Source organism: Hemiscyllium ocellatum, chromosome 34, assembly GCF_020745735.1.
Source record: "Hemiscyllium ocellatum isolate sHemOce1 chromosome 34, sHemOce1.pat.X.cur, whole genome shotgun sequence".
Lineage (NCBI taxonomy): Eukaryota > Metazoa > Chordata > Chondrichthyes > Orectolobiformes > Hemiscylliidae > Hemiscyllium > Hemiscyllium ocellatum.
The window spans coordinates 22,212,113-22,239,747 of NC_083434.1; the positions used below are offsets into that span (position 1 = coordinate 22,212,113).

The following is a 27,635-nucleotide window of genomic DNA, read 5'->3' on the forward strand; positions in this document are numbered from 1 at the left end:
CCAAGTGTTCTCAATAAGAAACAATGTAATAGGTGCTCCAGCTACTGGGGTAGCTGGTTGCCTGGAAATGACAAAACAGATTTGAATTAGGCCAATCAGTTCAAATTACACCCTGAAAAATACCAAATTCTAATCAAGTTTGAGTTGAGTATATTGACAATCTTAAAAGCCAATGACACAATGTGGTGCTTTGGAGATATGAGAGCAGGGGAAATTGAACAGTTTGGAGGAGAACTGCCAGACCAACGACATTTGCAAACTGTCCGGAGAATAAGTCTCTTAAAGGTACCTTTATCGATCAGTAACCTGTGAAGCAGAAGAAGAAAAAGACAGGAATTCAGAGAAAACTGAAAGCGGCCTGGTTTTGAGATAAGAAGTGTTGTTTTGTGAATCTTAATTGGATGTTTGCAGATAAATTCCTTCATGGTTTTGTGTGGTTGGGTGGGCTATGCCAATTTCTCTTGGCTCATGAAAACTAGGGCACTCTCTATCCTATCTCTGCAAACGCTTTCCCAGTTTGTTTGAGCATTAACAGCTCGGTTCTGCTCCAAGTATAATCGAATTCATATTTGAATGATTTTCAATGACCAAATATAGTTGGCCATTTACTAGGCACCAGGGTGGTGAAGATATGAAAACACCCCACCTCACACCCCAGTCCTGATATAGCAAGCGTTGCTTTGAGCACAGTCACCCATTCTCATGTACTCCTATTATCACATTAAATGGGTTGCATTCAGCACAGTTCATCCATTTTCTCTGTTTTAGCTCTTATTATCACTTGTTCGGCTTGTTTTCTGCCCTAATCTGCTATTCGTATTCTCCTTGTTTACTGACATCTTTCATATCTCTCTCTCTCTCTAGGCTCCATCCCCACCTATCCACTCTCCTCTCCCTAACAAATATCACGTTTTCCTAGCTATGAACAGTTCTGATGAACAGTCACCAGACTCAAAACATTAACTCTGCTTTCTTGCCACAGATGCTGCCAGACCTGTTGAGTTTCCCCATAAAATTTGTGGGTTTTTTTATTGGTGAAAATATGCACTTGACCTTATGATAATTGACCCTGCATCTTGAAAAAAAAACAGTAAAGTGTTTGAACTGCCAGCACTGATCCAAATTTGAATTCCATTTTGAAGTACGTAAGAAGAAGTTTGGACCATGATTTCCAACTTGTACCTTTTCTCACTAGTTATTCCTGCCAACACTCCTTTGCATGGCCTGTTTCATCATTTCCTGTGAAGTTTGTGCTCTAAACTGCTTTGTTCTTGTGACATTTCTAATCTGGAATACTCTGTCAACAGCAGCTGCTAAACTGCCCTCCTCAGGAGCAGAGACGCTTTATACTGCATTAACACTTCTTTATGTAAACAGGCTCTTACTATTCTCAAGTGCTGTGTTAATTAGAGCAGGCATTTCTGTGACAGCTTCTGATGAAACTTAATTACCTTACGCTCATTCAAACCTCTGCAGAACTCCCTCCTGGGCGATACTGCTGACGCCTCACTCAAAACAGGCCCTTGTGACAGGCCCCATGAAGCTGGGTCTTCGGGTTAGTCTGCATGCAACCTTTACAGACCCAGTACACAAACACTTAAGGTCAGAACAGGCCACCCATATTGACAAGTCGAATAAAATGGCTTAGTATTATTGGGAACGTATAAATCACTTCATAATGTGTTCCAATCCTTAGCATTTTACAGACAATATATGCAGCACAATCGTTGTCTTCAGCCTATCTCTAAACCTCTGTGCCCTGAACGGAAATAAACAGTAAAGGAGAGAAAAGTACTCTATTGTTAGTTGCAAACGAGAATAATGCAAAACAACATAACTAATATTGGCCCTGGATTACTGTTAGCTTTTCAAATAAAATATTTACTGGAGGTTTACTCCCTTTCGTTATGTAAACATCCTTTATAAATCTCTTCATTAAGGTATTATACACGTTGCATCAGAGGGTTTTCAATACACAGAGTCATAGAGTCATAGAGATGTACAGCACAGAAACAGACCCTTCAGTCCAACCCATTCATGCCGACCAGATATCCCAACCCAATCTAGTCCCATCTGCCAGCACCCGGCCCATATCCCTCCAAACCCTTCCTATTCATATACCCATCTAGATGCCTTTTAAATGTTGCAATTGTACTAGCCTCCACCACTTCCTTTGGCAGCTCATTCCACATACACATCACCCTCTGCATAAAAAAAAAGTTGCCCCTTTGATCTCTTTTATATCTTTTCCCTCTCACCTTCTAGTTCTGGACTCCCCCACCCCAGGGAAAAGACTTTGTCTATTTACCCAGTCCATGCCCACACTGTGTTCGGCAGTAATGTCTCACAATACATGGATGATGAAGCCCTTTCAACCATCTTGATCCAACCAACAGGGTGGTAACATGGCTCAGTAGTTAGCATTGCTGCCTCACAGTGCCAGGGACCTGTGCAGGATTCCAACCTCGAGTGACTGTCCATGTGGAGTTTACACATTCCTCCCACAGTCCAAAGATGTGCAGGTTATGTGGACTGGCCATGCTAAATTGCCCATAGTGTTCAGGGATGCATAGGTTAGGTGATTAGCCATGGGAAAATGCAGGGTTATAGAGATAAGCTAGGGGGTGGGATGTCCTTTGGTGGGTCAGTGTGGCTTTGGTGGGCTGAATGGCCTGCTTCTACCCTGTAGGGATTCTATCTTGAAAGACCCTAGCACTCCCCTATTTGTTTCTGTGTTTCTTTGCCTCCAAGTATTTTATTCCAAGTGTTAGCCATCTCTTGCTGGAAGATGAATGCACTTACAAATGTCCTGAAATTATCTTTTGCTAACTCAAACCTATTTCCCCTCATCCTATTCTCAGTTTAACTTAAAATGTTATTTCCAATTAATCTCTTCCATTACATACTTCGTAGGTAGATCCTCTCCAGGCTGAAAATCTCACAGGTCAGACTCCCTTTGTTATCGATGTATTAGCCTGGCACTAGGGATAAACCTCATAGCTCTTCTTTGCATTGATTATTTGAATATCTCTCCTCTTTTATGTGATCAGAGGTGGATGCAGCCTGTCCCGAGTGTTACATCATTTGACCATTATCTATGCTGAACTCTATTGCTTAATTTTAATTCATTCCACATAGCTGTCTCCACCTGGAGTAACATTTGTTGCCTATGAACAGAGTGGCTTGCTAGACTATTTCAATGTAAAGAAATTGCTATGGGGCATGGAGTCACGTACCAAATGAATGGTAAATTTCTTTCTCCAAATGACATTAGTGAATCAGATGGATTTTTATGACAATGTGTATTATGAGTCTAACTTTTAATTCCAGATTTATGAATTGAATTCAGATTTCCCCATCTCTGAGGATGGGATTCGAACCCATGTCCCTAGAACATTAGTCCTGGACCCTGGGTTACTAGGTCCATAACCACTACATCATGTCCTCCCCACTGCTTTGGCCAAAATGTTCAACATTCTATTAGCGTTCTTGTTAACTTGTTCACCATTGGTTGGAGAGATTGAGAATTGGGCCTAGTAGATCTCAATTCTGTTTCAAATTCTTACCTGCCATTTCAACACCATTCATGTAAATGTTTCTCATTTTCCTTCCTGGGTTCAGCACTTTGCATTTAACATCATTAACTTCTGTCTGCCACTGTTGGTGGTTTTTGGCATATACTCCAATCTCTTTTTCTTTCTTCCTTTCCAGTTCTAAGGGGCTGACTCAAGCTGATGTCTAGTTAGGCAAGTGCAGTAAGTTTATCTTTCACTTGAACACAGAGCGCATTTATACAGGATTTTGCCATAGGGTTCATAACAGCCGATCCCATTCCAGACCTTAAGAGACACCCTAACAGTTACTTTCCAGAAGAAATTCACAGATGGCAATCAAAATGGACATCTTGACAGATAGTCCCTCTGTGACTTTCTCGTCAGGTCCACACCCCACCCCCCCAAGCCAACCTCCACTCCCAGCACTTTCCCCTGCAACTGCAAGAAATGCAAAACTTGTGCCCACACCTCCCCCCTTACTTCCCTCCAAGGCCCCACGGGATCCTTCCATATCCACCACAAATTCACCTGCAACTCCACACACATCATTTACTGCATCCTCTGCACCCAATGTGGCCTCCTCTATATTGGGGAGACAGGCGGCCTACTTGCGGAACGTTTCAGAGAACACCACTGGAATACCCAGACCAACCAACCCAACAACTCCCACTTCACCAAGGACATGCAGGTCCTTGGACTCCTCCATCACCAGACCATAGCAACACGATGGCTGGACGAAGAACATCTCATCTTCCGCCTAGGAACCCTCCAACCACAAGGGGTGAACTCAGATTTCTCCAGTTTCCTAATTTCCCCTCCCCCCACCCTGTCTCAGTCCCAACCCTCGAACTCAGCACCCATCTTCCTAACCTGCAATCTTCTTCCTGACCTCTCCGCCCTCACCCCCACTCTGGCCTATCACCCTCACCTTATCACCCTCACCTTAACCTCCTTCCACCTATCGCATTTCGAACGCCCCTCCTACAAGTCCCTCCTCCCTGCTTTTATCTTAGCCTGCTTGGCACACTTTCCTCATTCCTGAAGAAGGGCTCATGTCCGAAACGTCGATTCTCCTGCTCCTTGGATGCTGCCTGACCTGCTGCACTTTTCCAGCAGCACATTTTCAGCTCATCTTGACAGATACCCTTTCCTTCCCAGCTCAGCGGCACTAAGGCCAGAGACAGTTGTGTCTAAGATCAGTTCATTGATTGGCTTTTGTACCTGAGATCTTCCTTATTTTTAAGGCTATGGATGCATTTACTGGAGGTGAAGGATATCTCATGTGCCAGCTGGAGAGTTAGTCAGAGCATGAGTCACCCTAATTTGGGAAGACTGGCCACATTACAAGCCACTTGTGTGGCCATTCACAGCCTTCCCCAAGCCTTGAGAACCTCAGACACACATGTCCTGCCTGACGGGAGCTCTACTGAACAACAGAACCATTAGACATGTGGTGGCTGCTGTCAGTATGATGTCTGCACCAGAGGCCCAGATTCATTGTTGGACTCCAGGACATTGGTGAGGGATGGTGGGAGAGGGAATTGAAAGGTTGGGGGTAAGGAGAGGAAGTTGGCAGGAGGGACAGAGTTGGTTTACAGTGGGTAACAAACTCCTCACCCTTTCTCAATGTCAGGCCATCAGTCAGGCTCTGAGTTTGTGATCAATTCCCTTTCTTTTTGCTGCATACAATTATTTCTGTAAACCAAGTTCTGTGAAAATGACAACATTCTAACATTTGGGAGTACAGAGCTTTCTTAAAGTTTGATTGTTCTAAGTTTATTTACGTGCAATTCTGCCAAGAGATAGGGGAAAGGCTTGTTGCATTTTTTCCACTAGGTCGCTTGGGACAGTTTAGGGGTCACAGTTAGTTAGAAACTGAGACATACAAAGAGATGGGGATTAAAATAGATTCCAGGTTGTAGAGGGTGTGTATTAGTTGTGCTGTTCAGGGGAATCGCGTTCTGTGTAGTTGGAGTGGTCAGGGAAGTCTTAGAAGAGAAATAAACAAAAGCCATGCAGAAAAAAACCTGTTAAGCTGTATTTCTGAAAAGCCAACTATACTGCACTGAGTCTGCATCACTGCAGTCAGGGAGGTCCCAAGGCAGGGTTGGGGGGTGGGGGGGGGGGGGGAACTGTTTAAGAAGGGAGGAAGACAGAAGATGGGAAATAATAGGCCAATTAGTCTGACCTCGATTGTTGGTAAGATTTTCGAGTCCATTATTAAGAAGGAGATTGGGAAGTATTTGGAAGGACGTGGTAAAATAAGGCTGTATCAGAACAGTTTCAACAAGGGGAGGTCATGACTGACAAATCTGCTAGAATTCTTTGAGGAAAGAAAGAATGAACAAATTAGACAAAGGAGAGCCAGTGGAAGTGGTCTATTGAGATTTCCCAGAAGGCCTTTGACAAGGTCACAAAGGAGGCTAAATAAGAGCCCAGGGATGTTAAGGACAAGGTATTGGCATGGATAGAGGATTGATTGACTGGCAGAAGGCAAAGAGTGGGGATAAAAGGGTGTTTTTCAGATGCCAGCCAGTGACATGTGGAGTCCCGCAGGGGTCAGTGTTGGGACCACAACTATTCAGGTTAAATATTAATGATCTGTACAAAGGAACACAGTGCATTGTTGCCAAGTTTGCAGATAACACAAAGGTGGATGGAGGGACAGATCATGCTGAAGAAGCAGATAGGCTGCAGAACTTGGACAGGCTAGGAGAGTGGACAAAGAAGTGAATACAATCTGGGAAAGTGTGAGCTTTTATGCTTTTTGGTAGGAAGAATAGAGGCAAAGACTATTTTCTAAAGGGGAAAGGCTGAAGCACAAAGGGACTTGGGAGTCCTGGTTCAGGATTCTACTAAAGTAAACAGTTGACAGCTAGGAAAGCAAATGCGATGTTAGCATTCATTTCAAGAGGGCTAGAATACATGAACAGGGATGTACTGCTGAGGTTGTATAAGACTCTGGTCAGACTGCATTTGGAATATTGTAGGCAGTTTTGGACCTCGTACCTAAGGAAGGATATGTTGGCCGTGGAGAGAGGAATGATCCTGGGAATGAAAGGTGTGTCATATGAGGAATGGTTGAGGACTTTGAGTTTGTACTCAATGAAGTTTAGAAGGATGATGGGGGTATTTCATTGAAACTTAAATAATATTGAGAGGCCTGCATAGAGTGGGTGGGGAGAAGATGTTTTCGCCAGTGGGAGACACTAGGACCCAAGGACACATCCTCAGAGTGAAGGGGCAACCCTTTAGAACTGAGAATGAGGAGGAAATGCTTCAGCGAGAGGGTGGCTAATCTATCGAATCCATTGCCACAGAAGGCTGTGGAAGCAAGTCATTGAGAATATTTAAGATAAAGATAGGTCCTTGGTTGATAAGGAGATCAAGGGCTACATGGAGGAGGCAGGAAATGGGGTTGAGAAGCATATCAGCCATGAGTGGATGTTAGCATTCATTTCAAGAGGGCTAGAATACACAAACAGGGATGTACTGCTGAGGCTGTATAAGACTCTGGTCAGACTGCATTTGGAATATTGTAGGCAGTTTTGGACCTCGTACCTAAGGAAGGATATGTGGAGCAGACTGGATGGGCTGAATGGCCTGGTTCTGCTCCTATATTATAGTCTAGAGTTGAGAACTCAGTGGGAAGACAAACATAGTTGGATGTCTCAGTGCTGATAGAATTCAAGTAGAAGTTCTAGGAGTTAGTAAGCCGCTGAATGTTGGGGTCATGGCTCCAAAAAGGTCTGAGGAGCTGTGAAGGCTCAGAAGAAGACTGTGCTGTTCATGGTTCAGTGCAGCAGACTCTGGGTGTTCAAAGCCCACAAACATAACTTGCTTTGTGCAACTGAGCAAGATTAGAGTTCGTTTAAAACCCAAGGGCAGCACTGGGTTGGGGAAGTTCACTGTTTGTAAAAAGGCTGGAGTTGTGCTTATGACTAAGTTTGTCAATTTCCAAGAATCCAGGACAGCATAGACCCAGATGAACAAGAATAATTGAAGATAGATGACTGAGCAGGTTTTGAGGAGTTTCAAAGCCAGGTCATTGATCGTGGAGAATTGTAATTCCTTGCGAAGTTTAATGAGATTTGATGACCCACAGTGTCACCAACATCCGGGGGAGTTGCTGAGAAATCCGTGGGATCTGTTTAGTCACCTTTGCTAGTTGATTTGATCTGTGGAGTGTTCGATAATCACTTGTCTGTCACCCTTTTTTGCCCCATGTTAAATTTAGAATGCTAAAATGTAAGTTAAACCTATTTCTGCACAGTCTAAAACTTAACAATTATATTTGTGAGCTTGTTTGAGTAAGTTTTCTTTGCAATTAACTAATTTGTTGTTGTTGAAAGAACAAGAGAGTTGATGAAAGGAACAAACTACATTGTTTCTAATACTAAACCAGACTCAATTAGAAAATATGTAATTGGGTATATCACCACTCCAAGCATTCTGTGTGACCAGTGGAGGAGTGGGGCTGGAAAGAAATCGATACAGCCCTCCAACCTCGACCGTGACCCTTTGAGTGGAAGACCATGCCAGAGAATCCGCAAGCAATGGGTTCGCTTATTGTGGTCTCTGCATGGCATATCACTGCACACTGCTGGATTAATACCAAAGTTGTTGGGATGAGGACCTCAGTTGGGCATTTATTGCGGTAGAAGTGGAGTTTCTACCCACCACCCTACTGCATGATTAAATGTGCCCCTCTGTTATCAAACCTGCTATGTTCACTTCTTCCTATTTTTGACATCAAGAAAATCTAATATCCACCACCCTTCTGTGAAATTGTCTCTGTGTGGGGGAATTATTGAGTTAACTTTTAGTTCCAGGGTCCCAATCCAGAAAGTGAGCCGAATTCCAAGCCAGGAAGCTGGAGATGGCTATCTGGAAGATCTAAAGCAATGGTCATAGAGTCCTACAGACCATTGAAACTGGTGAGGGGGTGGGAAAGGGGAGAGAGGACATGGTGACAGAGAATGCAATAAGTAAAACTAAAAGGAAGGGAAGAAAAGGGTTCACAATCTGAAGGTGTTGAACTCTATGTTAAATCCAGAAGGTTGTAAAATGCCTAGTCTGAAGATTGTTCCTCCAGTTTGTGCTGTGAGTCACTAGAGCACTGCAGCATTCTGAGGAAAGACAACAGGGCATATCAGCTGGTTGCTATGTTAAAATGACCAGCTATGGGAAAGTCGGGCCCATGCTTGCGTACAACCTGGAGGTGTTTTGTAAAGAGTCACCCAGTCTGTGTTTGCTTTCTCCAATGTAGACTAGGCCCATCTGGTGCAGTAAATACAATACACCAGAGGAGGTACAGGTGAAATGCTGTTTCATCTGGTAAGACTGTTTGGTTCCCTGGATGGGGAACTTGGAGGCGGGTGAAGGGGCAGGTGTTGCACGGTCTGTGGTTACATGGGAAGATGTTGTGGGAACGGGGAGGTGGTTTTGGTGGTCATTGATGTATTGACAAGGGTGTCCAGAAGGGAATGGACCTTGCGAAATGCAGACAGGGAGAGGGAGGGACAGATGTGTTTGGTGGTGGCGTTCTGCTGGAACCTAACTATTCCAATCCCTTTTTCAGTACTTGGCCTGTTGCCTTGTATGATGTGCATCCAAGGAGCAGGAGACTCGACATTTCGGGCATGAGCCCTTCTTCTTCGGGCTCATGCCCAAAACATTGACTCACCTGCTCCTTGCATGCTGCCTGACCTGCTGCGCTTTTCCAGCAACACATTTTCAGCTCTGATCTCTAGCATCTGCAGTCCTTACTTTCTCCTGTTGTCTTGTATGCTGAGGCATCATGAGTGCACATCTAAATGCCTCTTAAATGTTATGAGGGTTTCTGTATATAGCTTCTGCAAGAAAGGAGGATGCTGCTGCTGTATGTGGGGTACTGCAATAACAATATCTTCTCTGGACTTGCAAATGTCACAACATGTACAATGGCCAGGCCGTCATTGCAGTAGGGTACCTCCTGCACAAGATGGCTTCTGTCCATTGCAGTAGCCCTCAAAATGCTTTCCAAAATTTGTATCTGGCACCCTGTTGGCCTGCCACCAGACAATGCACATGCAGAAGTCACAAGTGGAAGGTAGAGGGGGATGTAGCCCCATCCATCTCTGGAAAATCCAAAAGGTGGTAGAGTATTCTAATTGACACAATTGGCCTCTTTGGCTACCTGCTGTTATGATAGCCATCACCCCCCAGAAATGAGTTCCATAAAAAGATAGGCCAGAGGAGGGGACTAGCATGTCAAACGAGAGGTTGCTGCACACCCATCTCCAAATCCACCGCTGCCTCAGGGTGAAAATTTAGCCCTCTGTCTGCTCTATTATTTCCAATGATAGTTAAGTGTAAGTAAACTCTATTACACCGCATAGTGATTGTAAATAGCTCACACAATGTAATGTAGAGTATTATGAAACAATCATATTACCAATAGATTTGAAAAAATTCCATTTTGTAACACTTTAAAACAAGATCTATTTTGGCTTGTGTTTTCATCTCAAAACCTTAAGACTTAAAATTGCTGATATTTGGCAACAGAGTGAAGGAATACATTTACAAATGTGGTCCGTTCCTTGTTTTCAGTCTTCCTCTTTCCCTTTTCATTTTTTGCCAGACAGATTAAGCGATTCTTTATTTTAGTGAGAAAAACAGGGACTTGAGCTTGTATCTTTCACCTGGGTCAAAGGTAAAGGCTAAGCCAGCACTTCCATGCTGTGGCATTCCCTGGCAGGCAGCTGCCAGTTGTCAAGGAGTTCAGCTCCTTCCAAAAACTTCTGAGCACTTTCCCTTCTCTGTGCTCGATGACCTCAAGGACCTTTTAGCTATTACTAACATTAATGAGGTTCAGCTTATCATTATCTTTCGGTTGTCTGACTGTCAGACAAAAAGCTGAACTCTTGCTTTTTTGTATGAGCTGACATGAAAGAACATTCCTTACTCAAAGGCTAGGGCTCTACAGTGAACATAAAAAAATTAGTATTTGGCCTAAATATTTGAATACTCTTTCGAGAAAATGGTGCCGCAGTAGCTGATGGGACTTTTTGTCTTCTCGCACAATGATAGCCATTGGCATTTTACTAGTTGAAATTCAAAAATAAAAAGTATAATTTCATTGCTTTCACTTTATTGAGAGTAAGCAGCTGCAGCAACATATAATGGAAATGGTGTTAAATAATGTGGGGATGTTCAATATATTCAACATCCTCCATCGGTCCCCGTTTTGCCCTCCTGATTTCCCTCTTAAGTATACTCCTACTTTCTTTATACTCTTTATAACTTTCCTTGATATATTTCCAGGAATAACCTCCCTCAGTACAAGTGTAATGCTATCCCTTATCAAAATGCCACTCCCCCTCTCTCTTGCCTCCCTTTCTATCATTCCTGTAGCATTTGTATCCTGGAACATTAAGCTGCCAGTCCTGCCCTGTTTCTGTAATTGCTATGATATCCCAGTCCCATGTTCCTAACCATGTCCTGAGTTCATCTGCCTTCCCTGTTAGGCCATTTGCATTGAAATAAATGCAGTTAATTTATTAGTTCTACCTTTTCCCTGCTTGACCTGACTGGTTGACTCACTTCTGTTCTCAGCTGTACCCGTCTCAGATCGATCTCTTTCCTCACTATCTCCCTGGGTCCCATCCGCCCACCTTACTAGTTTAAATCCTCCCAAGCAGTTCTAGCAAATTTCCCTGCCAGTATATTAATCCCCTTCCAATTTAGGTGCAATCCGATCTTCTTGTACAGGTCACTTCTACCCCAAAAGAGATTCCAATGATCCAAAAATGTGAATCCTTCTCCCACACACCAGCTCCTCAGCCAAGCATTCATCTGCTCTATCCTCCTATTCCTGCCCTCACTAACTCATAGCACTGGGAGTAATCCAGATATTACTATCCTTGAGGACCTCCTTTTTAAATTTCTGCCTAACTCTCTGTAATCTCCCTTCAGAATCTCAACCTTTTCCTTTCCAATGTCGTTGATTTCAATGTATCTTATCAGTTACATCTTATATAATTCCCTGTTTCTTATTTCCAAGAAACACGTTTGCAAACATGTGTGTTAAATAACTACAGAGTTTGTGCCACTTTATCTGAACTGCCCTACAATTTTATTACGTGATACAAAACCAAGTTAACCGGAAGCCTGCCAAGGACAAGTAATGGGGCAAAATCTGTGTAAAAAGCAAAACAAAAAAAATGCAAGTAATAAAAAGCGCAGTTCCAATGACTGGAAAAGATATGCTGAACAGCAAAGGGTGTCAAAACAGATAACATGAACTGGAAAAATGGACCAAGAAGAATTACTTTCAAGGTATATCACATTTCTCCTCAGGTTTTCCACAGCAGATATTCAGTAAGCAGATAAGAAAGTGGCATGAGAAACCATTCTTTACAGGGTTTGAGATAGAGGGGGGAGATAAGGGCTACAGGCCCAACAGCTTTTTGTATAAATGAGCCGAAGTATCAATTTTTCTCCCCAGTGATAATATGGCTATAGTGTTTTACTTAATTCAGAAATGTGGGCCCAGTGTTAAGATCTATGGCACCCCATCAAAGTTTTCATCCAACTCTCAACAAACTCTTTGAATGCAAACTCATTATTGTTTTCTACTCTTCAGACAAGCTCCAATCCATTCCCTGGGCAACCACAGTTTTGAATTCAATTAGTCGCCTGCTCAGTGAAAGTCTTTGGGAAATTGAAGTAAAATTTGCGATGGCACTTACCACAGTCTACTTGGGTTATCACTCCAAGTGAAATTCAAGGAAGTTGGTCAGTTGGGATCTTAGCTTTCTGATTCTTGCTGTCCACTAGGTTTGCTGTGTAGATAATGCTAATTTTACTCCTGATAATAGTTATCTGGTTCGGTTTTGTCATTCTTTTTTGAATATGGGCTTTTTCCTACTTTACTCCAAGCCCCAGTGCCCATGGTTTCCTACATAATCAGAGGCCCACCAATCTCTTCCCGAATCTCCCTTAGCACACTGCAACAATCAAATGGGGATTCATCTTTCTGGGGCTTCCATTTTGTTTGTAACAAACTAATTGATTTTATTTGGAATATCTTTGACTACAGCGAGCTTGTTGCTCATTTGTTCTGTTTGAATACTTGGATCAAATAATTATACATAATATTTATTACTTGTTAATCAACCTCAACTTCAAACTTGTTTACAATTTCTTCTGATTGCCTCCCCGCTATTGTGGTTCAATTATATTTTTACTGCTCTATTTAACTTCCTATTCCTCTCTGGAATTTTCTTTGTCTCTTTCAGCTTTTTCTTGTGTTCTGTTTTTTTTAATTTACTATTTGGTCCCAATGAGCTGTTTTGCTTTTATTCTTATAGGATTTGTACAGACACAGTTTTTTCTATTTATTCCACTATTAAATTGTTTGTAAATCAGAATAAAACCACTCCTGACAGAGTTTGCAGGGTCAGCAGCAGGTCATCTTTCTTACAGCATGCACAAGTGCCAATTTGGATGACTCACTGGTACCAACCTGACCAAACCTCCAGAGCAAGAGAACTAATTAAAGTGATTTACTTTTCAAAAGCAAATTTCTACTAGTGCAGATCGCATATGACTTCAACAATTCTTTCACTGATATGCCAAGATTTCTTCCAAATCTGTAAATTATGTCTCCCAGTTCAAAACGTATTTGCTTCCGGCTCCACCATCTTGCACTTTTTAATTGCAAGATAGAAGGTGGAGCTCTGCCATTAGCAAAAAAAAAGACACACCAGTGATGTTCTCTCTAAGTCATCTTTCATTCTGCAAGAATCCAAGTTTCTCGATCAATGTTAGCCCTCAAATAAAAATTAGTTTCTGAATCTAAGTCACAAATGCGTAGAAGAATGCAAAATAATCTGGAAAATTGGAAAAAGCTGCCCTTAGAGTTGTTCCCAACAGATAATGATTAAATGTGACCTCAATTAATAAGAGTATCATTATTAATTTCAGCCTCTACACTCCGTGACACCTCCAATGCAATAGATTTCAAAAGCCTGATTTAGGAGGCCTGCATGAGGTAGGGATCTAATGAGGGTGGGTGTGGTAGTTAAATTGCAGGGAACTATAATAGACAAGATCTCCAGCCAGATTTCAGGTGCAAAATATTACTGATAGCAGAACTGTCTTCAAAACGCTTCCTGCCACAATGGGTTGGTGGGTGGCGGTAAATCTAAACATTCCAGTAATCAATTAGTAGCCATATTATGAGGTTGTTCCTCTTTTCCTGCCTGCAGGTCAACTGAGTGGGTGTGTAGGTTGCTGACAGAATGTAGGCAACGTCCAATGGCCTAGATCAAGTCTTTCTTCATTTCGAGACAGAAAAGTGCTACCATGACACCACCAATTGGTGTAGAGGGGATTGCCCAGATTTATAATTTAAAAGCATTTTTTACTTTTTTCTGAGCATGTGGAGTGTAGGCTGTACAGCCCCTACCTTCTTCAGCAGAGGCCATTAATCATGATGGCGCTGTTGAGCTGCAAGGCCCTCACTGGGACAGCATCTCTAGGAGCTGGGAGCCATCTTGAACAGAACAGCAAGTCCAATAACAGCTTAGTGACATCTTGACTTGTGTGAAATCCAGAGGAAGTCCCATTAGTCAACTGTGCATGTTGCTGACAATCCCTTCCCATCATTGATGGGTTCCAAACATTTCAATAAATTTTACCCCATGGAACAAAAGAAGGATTTTTCAAGTGTACATTTCTGATAAAGTCCATTAGTTCTCATGCCTACAAAACAACACTGGCTGCACTTCAAAGTTATTCAAGAAGTTTAAATATTAACTTAAGTTTGATCTTTTACAAACAGAGAAATGTGTAACAAAGGGATTGACTGTGCAATCATATCACCAAACTGTTCAAAAATCTTTACACTTCAGGTAAGTTTTATGTAACAAAGAACGAGCTATAGCAAGAGCTGGCCCTTTGGCCTCCCAAGCCTGTGCCGATCTAGATCCTCTATCTAAACTTGTCATCTATTTTCTAAAGACCTGTATCCCTCTGCACCCTTCCCATTCATGTATCTATCTAGATACATCTTAAATGATGCTATCTGGCCCACCTGCACCACCCTCTGTGTAAAGAACTTTCCAAGCAGTATCTCCCTTAAACTTTTCCCTTCTCACCTTGAACTCATGACCCCTAGTAATTGAATCCTCCACTGTTGGAAAAAGCTTCTTGCTATCCACCCTGTCTATACCTCTCATGATTTTGAGACCTCAATCAGGTCCCTCCCCAATCTCGTCTTTCTAATGAAAATATTCGTAATCTACTCAACCTCTCTTCATAGCTAGCACCCTCTGTACCAGGTAGCATCTTGAGGAACCTCCTCTGCACCCTCTCTAAAGCATCCACATCGCTTTGGTACTGTGGCAACCAGAACTGTATGTGGTATTCCAAATGTGGTCGAACCAAAGACTTATACAACTGTAACATGACCTGCCAACTCTTGAACTCAATACCCAGGTCAATAAAGTGGTCAAGAAGGCATATGACATGATGAAGGAAAGCAGGCAATATGCCTTCTTGACCACTCTATTGACCTAGGTTGCCACTTTCAGGGTACAGTAGATCTGAACACCAAAATCTCTCTGTACATCAATTTTCCCAGGACTTTTCCATTTACCGTATAGTTCTCAAATTAATGTTCCTAACAAATTGCAATGTAATAGGTTACACTTCATTTCAGCAATGTCCTTTCAGGTCACTCTTAGTTGCCTTACAAGTTCACCGGAGTTGAAATATATCACAATGATTAGTTATTGTAAAGCATCATGATTCCTCTGACCCCAGACTGGACTAGCATAGCCATTCATATGGATTTGCTTGATACTGATATGTAGGGAATGATCTGAAGTATTCCCATTTATAATATAATTTGGTAGACAATATTGGGATGGATTTTACCACTATTCTGATGCTAGATTTGCAGTGGGGATTGGAGAGGGTGCGTTAGGATGTGCCTGTAAAAGAGTGAAGGAAGGTGGGGCTGGAGTACCCATTGTCTTCATGTTGCCATGGCATTTTCAATGTTAGGGAAAATGGAGAACACTCTTCCTGCTCAGAGCCCAGGGAAGTGGTCAACAAAGGGACTCTTCCTGACATTGTTGCTACTTTACCAGCTGTAGGTGAGCCATGCTCTCTTGTCATATTCCAACTGCATAAAAATAGTGAATACGGTTTTAGGTTAGCACCAGTGCTGCATGAACAGCAAAATCAAATCCCAAACATGACATCAGAACCTGGACCGGCAGCATTGGGATAACGAGAATTTTCAGAAGGAAGAAGTTGCTTTGCTGGTTTGGTTTTAAACAGCTGATTTGGAGGTAACGGTTTTAACAAACCACTCCTGATTTGTGACAGATGTCAAACCACAAAATTGCGTACTTCCTCACCATGAATTACCTCTCACTGAAATGGCAAGAGCACTGCAGCCAAAATTTACCCTTTACTTGAGAAGTGGTGGAAAGCAGTTCTGGCTTCACACCTACATTAAACTTGTGGAGTCCCTTACGTTTTTGTACATACAGGGGGATTTTCTGTCCATTGAAAATGACCAGAAAGAGCCTATGAAAATTATTACCATTTTTCATGTAATCAATGTAATAGAATTTCCTGAAACAGAAATCCTGACAGAGTTAATGCATATTGTTTTATTTTGAAGAACACTATTGAAAAACTACAGCACTTCACTTGTTATAGTTGTAATGAGTATTACAATGTTCTATTTGCATATATTTTAGCATTACTTACTATGTAATACCATAAAAGTTTAACACGAGCAAATTTACAAACTTCAAACTGGTAATTTATGAATGACAGCGTCTGTTCTGAATGTTGGTAATATTTTGTCAACATTTATGTTGTGCTCTCTTTAACCTTTTCCCTTTTAGCCATCTTTCAAATAATCATTTCACACATGGCATCTGTTATCTGACCTGCAAATGGAAGTGCATGGCCTGTGCATAACCCAGGAAAAGTGTCAACTCAGCTTCATCCCCACTGCTCTGAGCTATAAGTGACAGGGGAATAGGTCTGGAAAGTGGATAATATTAAAGGTCATTTCCGATATTTTGAAACAGAAAACTATAAGTGCACCATGTCCCCATTACCCAGGTGTAATTATTCACAAAGAAAAGTGTGGCTTCTCAAATTTTAAAGCTGCCTCCATTGGGAACGTTGCTGATGCAAGATAAAATTCCTGAGCCAATGTGTAGTTTTTCAGAGCCACTTATACAGTGGAATGACAAATTAATGTTAGTTTAATGCAGTTATTCTTTTAAAAAAGTATCTTAATCTCATTTGGTTAAGTCATGTTTTAAAATTTAATCTGCTCTGAATATAGATCTTATTCAACTTTCTTGAGAGCATTTCTCTATGCTAGCAATTTCATATTGTTAGACAAAAACTGAAATGAAGTGCAGAGATAAGTAAATACAAAATGTACCATGTTTTGCAAATACTGTTGCATCAAAATAGCTATAAAGCTGCTCTTCCTACCCAAAAATTACCTCCAGTGAATCGTTAATGGATAATTGTGCATTTCCTAAAGTCCAACTAACAACTGTTGACAGTCAAGAGGTATGACATTAGATCTGAAAAATGAAGCCAGTTTTGATATACACCCAAAAAATATAAACAGTTTTCAGTTATTAAATTGGAGTCACTCTTATCACAAATCTTACTCCAGCCTGATGCTAACAACAATCATATATTGTTAAAAACTGCTCTAATTCACTCCAATTAAATGGTCACAAAACATTGTGAAATATTCCAGCTATCATTGTATGGCAACAATATTCTCCAGCCAGCGACTACGATTTGAGGCTTTTTTTTACATGGAAATCTTCAAGATAATAGCTTTCATCTTTTAAAAAAAAATGAAATAATAGGAAAATATTAACATTATTCATTATTCCAGATTTTTTTGTAGAATATTCAGTAATTACCCTCAGAGGCAGATGAGTATTAAGAAATGTGTGGGTTAAATATTTCAGTTCCCAATTGTTGGAAATCTGCAGTACTGGGAGCAGCAAGTTTGTCTGAATTAATCACTGACTCTCAGGGTCAGGTATCCTTTTTGCTAACCAGGTTTTCACACATTCCTAAAAGCATAAACTGTGTAAATAGAACAGCAGATGTTTGAAGGCAGGAGTGTTTGATCATGACAGATTGTAAACAGCAGGTGCTTCAAAGCCTCAGGTAACCCTAGACATTCAGCAGTGGTAATGTCCAGTCTCTACATTATAACATGATTATTCATGTTCTCTCTTCCATAAAGATATCAGAACTGATACATCTCAGTGACTATGTTAAAACTGCCAAGAACCACCTCCAAAATGAGGCTATTCTGCCTTTTATTTCTTTTTCAATTTTATTGTAAATTTTGTTTTTCCTTTTGTATCATTGTGCTGTGTTCATTGCCTATATAAGGATGAGCAAATGACCAGCTCTCACCTCTCTTGTTGAGGGCACTGTGACTAAGTATTAGAAGGCTTGATAAAGTAGCCCTTTTTGGTCATTTGCAATTTTGCCTTTCTTTTGGGAAACTCTCTCTCTCTCTCTCTTTTCTTGCCCTTCCATTACTTTCCCTTTTATTGTTACTCTCTGTGTTCCTTGGATCCTCCTTTACTGTTCTCTCGTTAAGACTCAACAGAACGATGGAGGGGTATCAGCACTGTGTTCATTTTGTGAAGGTTGGTTTCTCCATAAACTTTACCTGAGAAAGCTCCAACATTTTCACTGTGTGCTGAATTTCAGATCACCTACAGCAACCAGTAATTAACTCCACCTGTAGTGTGTTCATCGATGGCAGTTGTCTACAAATTGCGAGTTGCAACTTTTATTATGCCCTTTCCCCACAGGCAGCAGGTGCTGGCACCTCGACTGCCAACAGCCAAGAAAATTGGTGGCAGTTTATCCTCCTGTTTCAGTGCAGCTGCCCATAACAAGAAGAATCCCTTCCTCTGCTAATTTCCGACAATGTTGGAAAGTAAATTATTCCAAAGTAGGTACCATAAACATTCATTTTCTCTTAGTCTTTTGATTAGCATCTTGAGTAGAGAAATGCCAAGTTCAAAGAACTTGTTGATAATTACAATATTCAAGTCAGAAGATTGGTTGGTATATTTTGCATTTTTTACCTTTTACTAAAGGCACATACTTCTTTTTCACCCATTTTCCTCTGCCAGGCACACAGTCTTCCATGGATAGTTGTTGATCTAATGCAGATAGGAAAGATGCAGTTATCTATTACTTTATGGGTCTCTACTTCAAGTATGCATAGGTAATATATTTATACATGTATACAAGGTACTATCAAGCACTTAGAGAGATTTAGACCCAGTCAGACTGCTCTCAGGGGTGCCCAATTACAGATTTTTTTTGGGCTCCATGTAGTTTATCTGCACTCCAGTCAGAGTAGAGCTTTGTACATTAAGCTCTGTGTTATATAATGGAATTGCTGGATGAATTCTGAGGCTCCGATATGTTCCACAGCACAAGACGCAGATTTGCATTTTAAAATCCTGATGGTTAGAGGGAACCTGAGTACTTACTATTCACTTGTCTGTCTCAGGTGAATAAAACTTTATATATTGGTTTAGAGCCCAAGTTTTGATCGACGTCTGCATATGACAAGATGTGATACATTTTAGTAGCTGGTGTACAGAATTACTGTTTTCTTTTACAACTAATAAGCCTTGCTATCATTTAACCAGATATTTTGCAGAAAAAAATGCATTCAGCTCATTGAGGACATGAAGTCAACTTAGGGAACTTATTATTTAGCATAAAAATCCAAAACACAACAGCAATTGATATCACAGGAGGGGTCAATCATTAAAAGAGATCCTATTCAGAGGTACTTATAGCAGAAGGAATATTTACAATTTCAAAAAAGCTTACTTAAAACAAGAGATTTTTCTTTACAAAGAAGGGCAAGACTTTAATTTATTTTATTTTATTCTCTTATTTCAAGTTGAATTCACTTCAGAAACCTCAAGGACTTAATCAACCTAATTGACTCTATTATCAAAAACAAGATACAATTAATAGAAATATTGTCATGAAAGCCTTAACAAAAACTCAACACACTACAAGTCACGTGTAGGTCCTATATTAGCGGCCAATTGGGACATCAATTTCAGGATTTTATATCAGAGTATTCAGGTGAACTTCACTCCATCTGAACAGAGGAAAAGTGCTTTCAGAGGTTCTGGCTAATTATACCCTCAATCATTGAGACATGTCAAGTGTCTACAGGATGCACCCAAAAAAGGGAAAAAAGTTTCCTTGGGAGATTAAGAGGGGCAAGAGTACCCCTCTGTATCCTCCAAGAAATGTCTGGGCCTCCATCCTAATGGACTCACGCTCATTTCCAAAGCTGAAACCCTGCAAACTTTTAGCGATCACTCAACCTAAACCACATGATTGAAACACACTAGGTGTCACTCTGCAGTTGTTTTGTGTGGCCAACTAACTATGCAATGATAATCAGGTCAAGACTCCCGCAGAGATTCCACAGTGGAAAGTTCAGCAGCTCTCCCACAGTTTCCCATCTGGGAGCTAAAATCCATGCTTCATTTATGATTACCGCATGCAAGAAAATAGAACAACTGAAGTTTTCTGCTTCTTTGCTCACTGGCTTGTCATTCCCTACCCATTCAATTCACTGGAAAGTACATCTTTGACTGATGAGTGCAGAAGTACAAATACTTAAGACAGACTGTGGAACTCACATCAGCAGGAAGTTAAAAGATTAGAGGATTATAGAGAAACAGTAAAATGATAATAATCAGTGTGGCCTTTTAGAGAATCCTTGAAATTGCAAATGCGAAAATAAATATAGACAATACCTCTGATTATCCAGGTCTAATGAGGATTTAAGGAAAATCCTAAATGGTGTTGGAAACCAAACAAAGGATTTGAACTGGAAATCTATTCGATTTGCTTTGTTGAAGTTAACAATGTAATGATTATGTCAAACCCAGGGCAGCAGATTTTATCGCTTTAGTATGTTTTCTCCTGGTTTATATATTGGAGCTCAGCAGCTGAACCTTTCTCATCTGTTTTCATTCCCTTGCTTCCAGCAGGATAGCCAACATCAGTAAAATCTAAGGAGGAGGTTTTGTGCTGCTTATGCAGGAGCAGGTTCAGTTATTGTAATCCTCATAACATATGATTGGACTTGGCAGAATGTCTGTCATATAACAGATTAATATAGACATTCACAACAGTGGGATCTTTATGAAATCATGTTTGCATAAATACCTCAATATTATTGCTGTCTTAAAAGATTCTACATTTGTACATCTTAAATTCCCTTTGCTCACAGGTTGGAGTTAGTAGATTAGACTTAGCTTTATTGCCACATGTACTCACATGAGTACAGTGAAACTTTCACAAGTCACCACTTACAACACCTCCTAGGTACCAAGGTGCCTAGCCACAGATTCTTAAGTCCAAATTCTTAGGGGAAAAAAAATGAAGGGAGGCGGGGTGTGGAGGAGTCTGAGTTCATACCGAGGGGGGGGTGTCTGAGTCCGTCCCGAGGGACAGGGAGTCTGACCCCATCCTAAGGCTGGGAGTCTGAGTACATCCTGAGGCTGGGGGTCTGAAGCCACCTCAAGGCCAGGAGTCTGAGTCCATCCCGAGTGCGGGAGTCTCGGGAATCTGAATTCATTGGGAGATAGGAGTCTGAGTCTATCCCAAGGGCAGGAGTCTACATCCACCCCAAAGCGAGGAGTCTGAGTCCATCCAGAGTGGTGGGGAGTCTGAGTCCATGCTGGGGTGGGGGTGGGGGGAAGGGGGGGTGGAGTCTGAGTCCACTCCAAGGCCAGGAGTCTAAGTCCATCCCCAGGGTGGGAGTCTGAGTCCATCTAGAGGGCGGGTGTCCAAGTTGACCCCAAAGACAGGATCCACGCTGGCTTTCATCCCCAGAGGGTAGGATGTAAGAAGGGAATAAAATGCGAAAAGATAGAGAAAATGCATGAAAGAAACAGATGGAACAGGTGAGTTCTGGTTCAGGAGTCATACTCATCACCATCTTAGTTTGGTTCATATGTATGTACTGCACTGGTACAAAGTACATAAAGAAGCACAAAATGGGTAAATCTGAGACTGTATCCCATTTTACAGTTTATTCTATACAGTTTTGTAAAATCCTGCCTCGCCCCCTTCTACACGCCCAACATATTACATCAATACCCTAAGAGGTGTTGCAGTTTTCTTGAGTTGCGATTAGTGGAGCCATTCTCACCCTGAGGCCAAGTGAGTTTTCTCTCCATATTTCACCAAATCCACCCTATGCGATGCCATTTGAGCCCTCAAGATAAGAATAATATCTGAATTCAACCCAGACTTACCACACTGTTCCTGGACCAATTTGCCACTCACTAGAAATCCCAGAAATTGACCGGTATATCTTGGCTCGCAGCCATATTTAAAGGGCCATTGTGAACTGGATAAGAGCTATCAGACCAGAGCTTCCCTACTTGACCCCTGACGTTTACCTCAGATATTTGTCCCCTTGGTGATAAGGGGAAATTGGTGCCCAACTTTACGCACAGAGTACCGGGATTGTAAGGGTTGCTTGCTGGATGGAATGGTACACAAGTGGGATTTCCTCTTTCCTGAGGTCTAGCAATGGGATCAATGACATCAAACCATGCCAGCCTGGTCCAAGGTTGCCAACTAGGTAAGAGCAGAGTCAGCCACTGAGTGGATTCCCCAGTGGTAAATGCCGATGTTCACAGATGCTGGTTCATGTGACAGGTACCCATGGAGTGTGCTGAACATGTTGGCACCCAGCGTCCAACATGGAGGTTATTGGAATAAGTAGCGAGTTGAAACTGCCAAGAATCTGCTCTGGGTTTCCATGTCGGATTTTCTCAATGGCTAACTTGTTTGGTGAGTTTGGTAAGATTTGAACCCATTCTGAGCTAACCTGTTAACAAGATATTAAACAGGCAATACTGAGCATCAATGGTAAACCTGCTGTTGTCTAACGAGAATCACGGCACCTCAGCTGGAGAAAAATGAACATGATGTAATCTTGACATTAGGATTGGTCTTGCCAAACATCTCACCTAGTACTACCACTCATCTTGCTATAGTCCAGGTTGCTCAGAAGCTGGGAAGATTTTGTCTTGCATTTCTGCAACTCTACACAGTCATAGTACAATATTTAAACTTACATCTGCTCCGGTTTTCAGCATTTACCAGCAAGGACTGGTCACTGGACCCCACAAGGAATGCCCATACCTCTCCTCCTCACTTCCAGTGCACTGGGCTTTCCATAAGATGATTGGAGCAGAAATTAGGCCATTCGGCGCATTAAGTCTGCTCCACCATTCAATCATGGCTGATAGGTTTATCAACCCCATTTTCCCACTTTCTCCCCATAACCTTTGATCTGCTTGGCAATCAAGAACTTATCTCTCTCTGTCTTAAATATACTCAATGACCTAGTCTCCACAGCCTTCTGTGGCAATGAATTCTACAGATTCATCACTCTCTGGCTGAAGACGTTTCTCCTTACCTCTGTTCTAAAAATTCTTTAAGACTGTGCCTTCAGGTCCTCATTTCTCTTGCCAATGGAAACATCTTCCCTAATATCCACTCTGTCCAGGCCATTCAGTATTCTGTTAGTTTCAGTCAGATCCCCACCTCATCCTTCTAAACTTATCAAGTATAGTCCAGAGCCCTCAAACACTCCTCATATGTTAAGACTTCCATTCTTTGGAACTTTCTTGTGAACTTCCCCTGGACCCACTCCAGGGTCAGTACATCTTTCCTGAGGTATAGAGCCCAGAATCGTTCACAATATTCTAAATATGGTCTGACCAGAGCCTTATAAAGCCTTAGTAGTACATCCCGGCTTCCATATCTTGAGATGAATGACAATATTGTATTTCCCTTCCTAACTACCAACTCAACCTGCAAGTTTATCTTAAGAGAACCCTGGACTAGGACTCCCAAGTTCCTTTGTACTTTAGATTTCTGAATTTTCTCCTCATTTAGAAAATAATCCATGCCTCTATTCTTCCTAACAAAGTACCTGACCTCAGTTTCCCACGTTATATTTCATCTGTGATTTCTTTGTCCATTCTCCTAACCTATCGATATCTTTCTGCAGTCTCCCTGCCTCCTCAATACCACCAGCCCCTCTGCCTATCTTTGTATCATTTGCAAACTTAGCCAGAATTCCTCCAGTTCCTTCATCCAGCTCATTAATGTATAAAGTGAAAAGTTGTGGTCTCAAAACTGACCTTTGTCATCAGCTTCCATCCTGAGAAGGACCCTTTTATCCCCACTTTCTGCCTTCTGCCAGACAGCCAAGCTTCTATCCATGCTAGTATCTGGCTTCTAAACAGCATAGGCCCTCATCTTAGTGAGCAATCTCTTGTGCAACACCTTATCAAAGGCTATCTGGAAGTTCAGATAGACAACATCCATTGGCTCTCCTTGGTCTAACCTACTGATTACATCCTCAAAGAATTCTACCAGATTTGTCAAGCATAACCTCCCCATGATGAAACATTGCCCTATCTTTCCAAGTATTCAGAAATCAGAATGGACCTCGATATCTTACCAACTACTGAGGTCAGGCTAATCGGCCTATAATTTCCCATTTTTTGCCTTGCTCTCTTCTTGAACAGGGTGTTACATTAGCAATTTCCTCTGAGACCCTCCCTGACCCCAATGGTTGTGGAAAGATCACTACTAAAGCCTCCACTATCTGTTCAGCTGTGTCCTTCAGAACTCTAGGGTGTAGCCCATCTGGTCCAGGAGATTTATCCACTTTCAAACCTTTCAGTTTTTCTAGCATCTTCTCCTCAGTGATGACTCTCTGGAATGCTGGGTATTATTCTTTTGGTTCCTGGCATCAACTTCCTTTTTGCTCTGCCTGACAACAACCCTGGTCACCTGCTTCAGAGGCAACAGGCCATGGGCATGCTCAGCTAGACCCGCACTTCTAAGATTGGGGCAACATTCCCGCTAATCCTAGTTCATATTTGATGAATTTCTGCTCATTGTTAAGATCAGAGTTATGCTACTGTATAATAGCAGTTATGTTATCCTATGGCTAATTTTGCTTGGATGGAATTGTGCCTTTGGAAAGCCACAAAGTCAAACTGCCTTTAAATGAACATAGACCATGACCAATCCAAGTGCATGTATAATTTGTTCACCTGACTTAGCAGATTGGAACATTTTTGTCCTACAGGCTACAAGCTGACAACATGCTTTGGAATTGTTTGGAAGTAATAATATGTGACACCTGAAAAGTGATGTTTAAACTGTAAGGCATATTTTCAACTTCCATGTCCAGATGTAAGACTGACATTTACTGATTGACTGCCAGAGGCAATGGGATTGACTCTTAACTGCACTCCGAAATATTCAAGTTGTGTCTGGAGAGGCATTGGCCGAGTGGTATTTTTACAGCCAGGGACCCAGGCTAATGTTCTGGGGACTTGGGCTCAAATCTCACCATGGCAGATGGTGGAACTTGAATTCAATAAAAACCTGGAATTAAGAGTCCAATGATTACCTTGAAACCATTGTTGAATGTTTGGATAAAATCCATCTGTTTCACTAATGTCCTTTTCAGAAGGAAACTGCCATCCTTATCCGGTCTGGCCTACATGTGACTCCAGACCCACAGCAGCAATGTAGTTGACACCTAACTGGGCAGGGTCACTTGGTACAACTCCTACCCTCTGGGCAGTTAGGGATGGGCAATAAATGCTGGTTTGATGACTATCAAACAAGATGAAGAAATCCTACGTAGTGGCACTGGATTTATCTCAGTGAGCATCTGATATCAACAAACACATCAAGTTAGACCTCATCTACATCCCCTGAGAAAAAGAACAGGATGTGACTTCACCACAGGAAATGACATCATCAAACCAAAGAAACCCAAACATATAAATAGAAAGCAGGAACTATCAGCCATGTTTCTACTGAGGCTCACTGAAGATGTTACCTAGTAGGGTGTTGAAACATCTAGAAATGAGCCTTGCAGCTCAGCGAACAAACCTACATCCAGAACCTCAACGTGAGCTACATATCTTCTCAAAACTCACTCAAAACAGCACGTCAGCAGCCCATGGTGTGAGAAACGATCACACCATGTGATTTTGCCCAGATTTTGCAAACACCATCCAATTAGGGATGACAGAGCAGTTTTTTGATGCTTAATGACCAATAGGAGGCCTTCCATTTTGAAAGGAACAGTAGGCAATGATATCAAGTAAATGAATGAGAGACCGAGAACGTGTTCAAAATGGAGATGTCTGCTCACTAATAGTGTTTTTTACAGCTACCTCGAGCCAGCTAGACTGACCAGACTGCCATCCGCTCAGGCAGGAACCAGCCTGTATTTGGCTGCAGGGCGCCTACATGGAAGCTGCATCTCCCCACTGAGGTTAAGGGCAGGCTTGAAGCTGAATTTGACTGGTCAAGGGTACAGAGATATGATTCCATCAACTTCAGGGTCCCAATCTTCAAAACAGCAGGATCCCTAGGTGTGAGAGTCCAAGAAATGTTATGTAGAACATACAATGTACTAATGGGTCATTTGATACTAGAATAAGCTTATGTTTATAATTCACTCAGCTCATCTTCCCCCACTTCTTAGTCTAATCCTATCAATATAAATGTTCTGCTCTTTTCTGCTTCATATTCATCCAACCTCTCTTTAAAATACACCTATGATAATTGCCTCCATTTCTTCTTATTAGATTAGATTCCCTACAGTGTGGAAACAGGCCTTTCAGCCCAACAAGTCCACAGCGACCCTCCGAAGAGTAACTCCCCCCCCCAGACCCATTTCCCTCTGACTAATGCACCTAACGCTATGGGCAATTTAGAATGGCCAATCCACCTGACCTGAACATTTTTGCACTGTGGGAGGAAACCGCAGCACCCAGAGGAAACCCACGCAGACACGGGGAGAATGTGCAAACTCCACATAGACAGTTGCCCGAGGCTGGAATTGAACCTGGGTCCTTGACGCTGTGAGGCAGCAGTGCTAATCAACCATTTTCTGAATGAATAAAATTGTTGTTCTGAATGCGCTATTTGAAAGTATTAGCAATTGTGATATATTTATGTCAATGGAAACATCTTCATATCATCCAAAGTTTTCATAATCTTAGAAAATTCCATAGGATCAGTCCCAGGAACCAAGCTGCTTATCACTCACGTAAACTATATAGACTTGGAAACTGGAATGCAGTTTCAAAATTTGCTGATGAAAATAAATTGTGGGTCTCCGTTATTGCCAAGAATTACCGCAACAACATGCAGGAAGACATTCACAAACTTGCACAATGGGTGTCTCATTGACAAATAAACATAATCATAGATAAGAATAAGATGGTACATTTTGAATGAAAGGAATAATAGTCTAATCGGCCAAGAGGTCATTGCTTTCCTGAAGTGAAAAACAGCAGCTGCTCCAACCTTTCTTGATCAATTCAATTGGTCAGTTCTGGCATCATTTTATTAACTTTTTTCTTTAGTGTATCCATATTTTATTTAATATATACATTCACTGGTGTCCACTAAACATAGTTCTTGAAGTTTTCTCTGAATTGTTGAGAAATGTTGATTTCTCCACCTCCTGATGCTGCCTGGCTTGCTGTGTTCTTCCAGCTTCCTGCTTGTCTACCTTGGATTCCAGCGTCTGCAGTTTTTTGTCTCAAAAAATGAGCATGTACTTTGTGCTTTTTTTAGCAATGGTGCTATGAACCTGTGTCTCTATGTTTAATGGCGTTGAATGGTTTGTGTACCTTGTGATTTCTTTGCAGGATAGAAACAATGGAGCATACACATGAAGTTCCAAAATGTGACTGAAATGGGAGAATTCCAATTTGTTCATGTATATGCATATGTAAATGTCTATAAAAGGATGCTTCTAAAAATGTGCAGCCCCACTTTTACTAAACCATTGAATTCCAACAGGATGAAAACAGGCCATTTGGCCCATCAAGTCCACAATGACCCTCCAAAGAGTAACCCACCTAGACTCACCCTATTCCTGTAACTCTG

The 27,635-nt window shown here is 41.6% G+C and overlaps 1 protein-coding gene across 3 annotated transcripts in view; it reads right to left on the reverse strand.

Annotated features, from left to right (window-relative positions):
• Positions 1–27,635, reverse strand: part of LOC132832302 (genetic suppressor element 1-like) — a 289,494-nt gene that overhangs the window by 240,390 nt on the left and 21,469 nt on the right. For 2 of the 3 annotated variants that reach the window (XM_060850189.1, XM_060850187.1), the window contains exon 2: positions 18,716–18,793. The exons of the other annotated variant lie outside the window; for it this stretch is intronic. In XM_060850189.1, the coding sequence (XP_060706172.1) occupies positions 18,716–18,793 (78 nt within the window). The remainder of the gene's footprint in view (positions 1–18,715; positions 18,794–27,635) is intronic. 3 annotated transcript variants of the gene reach the window in all.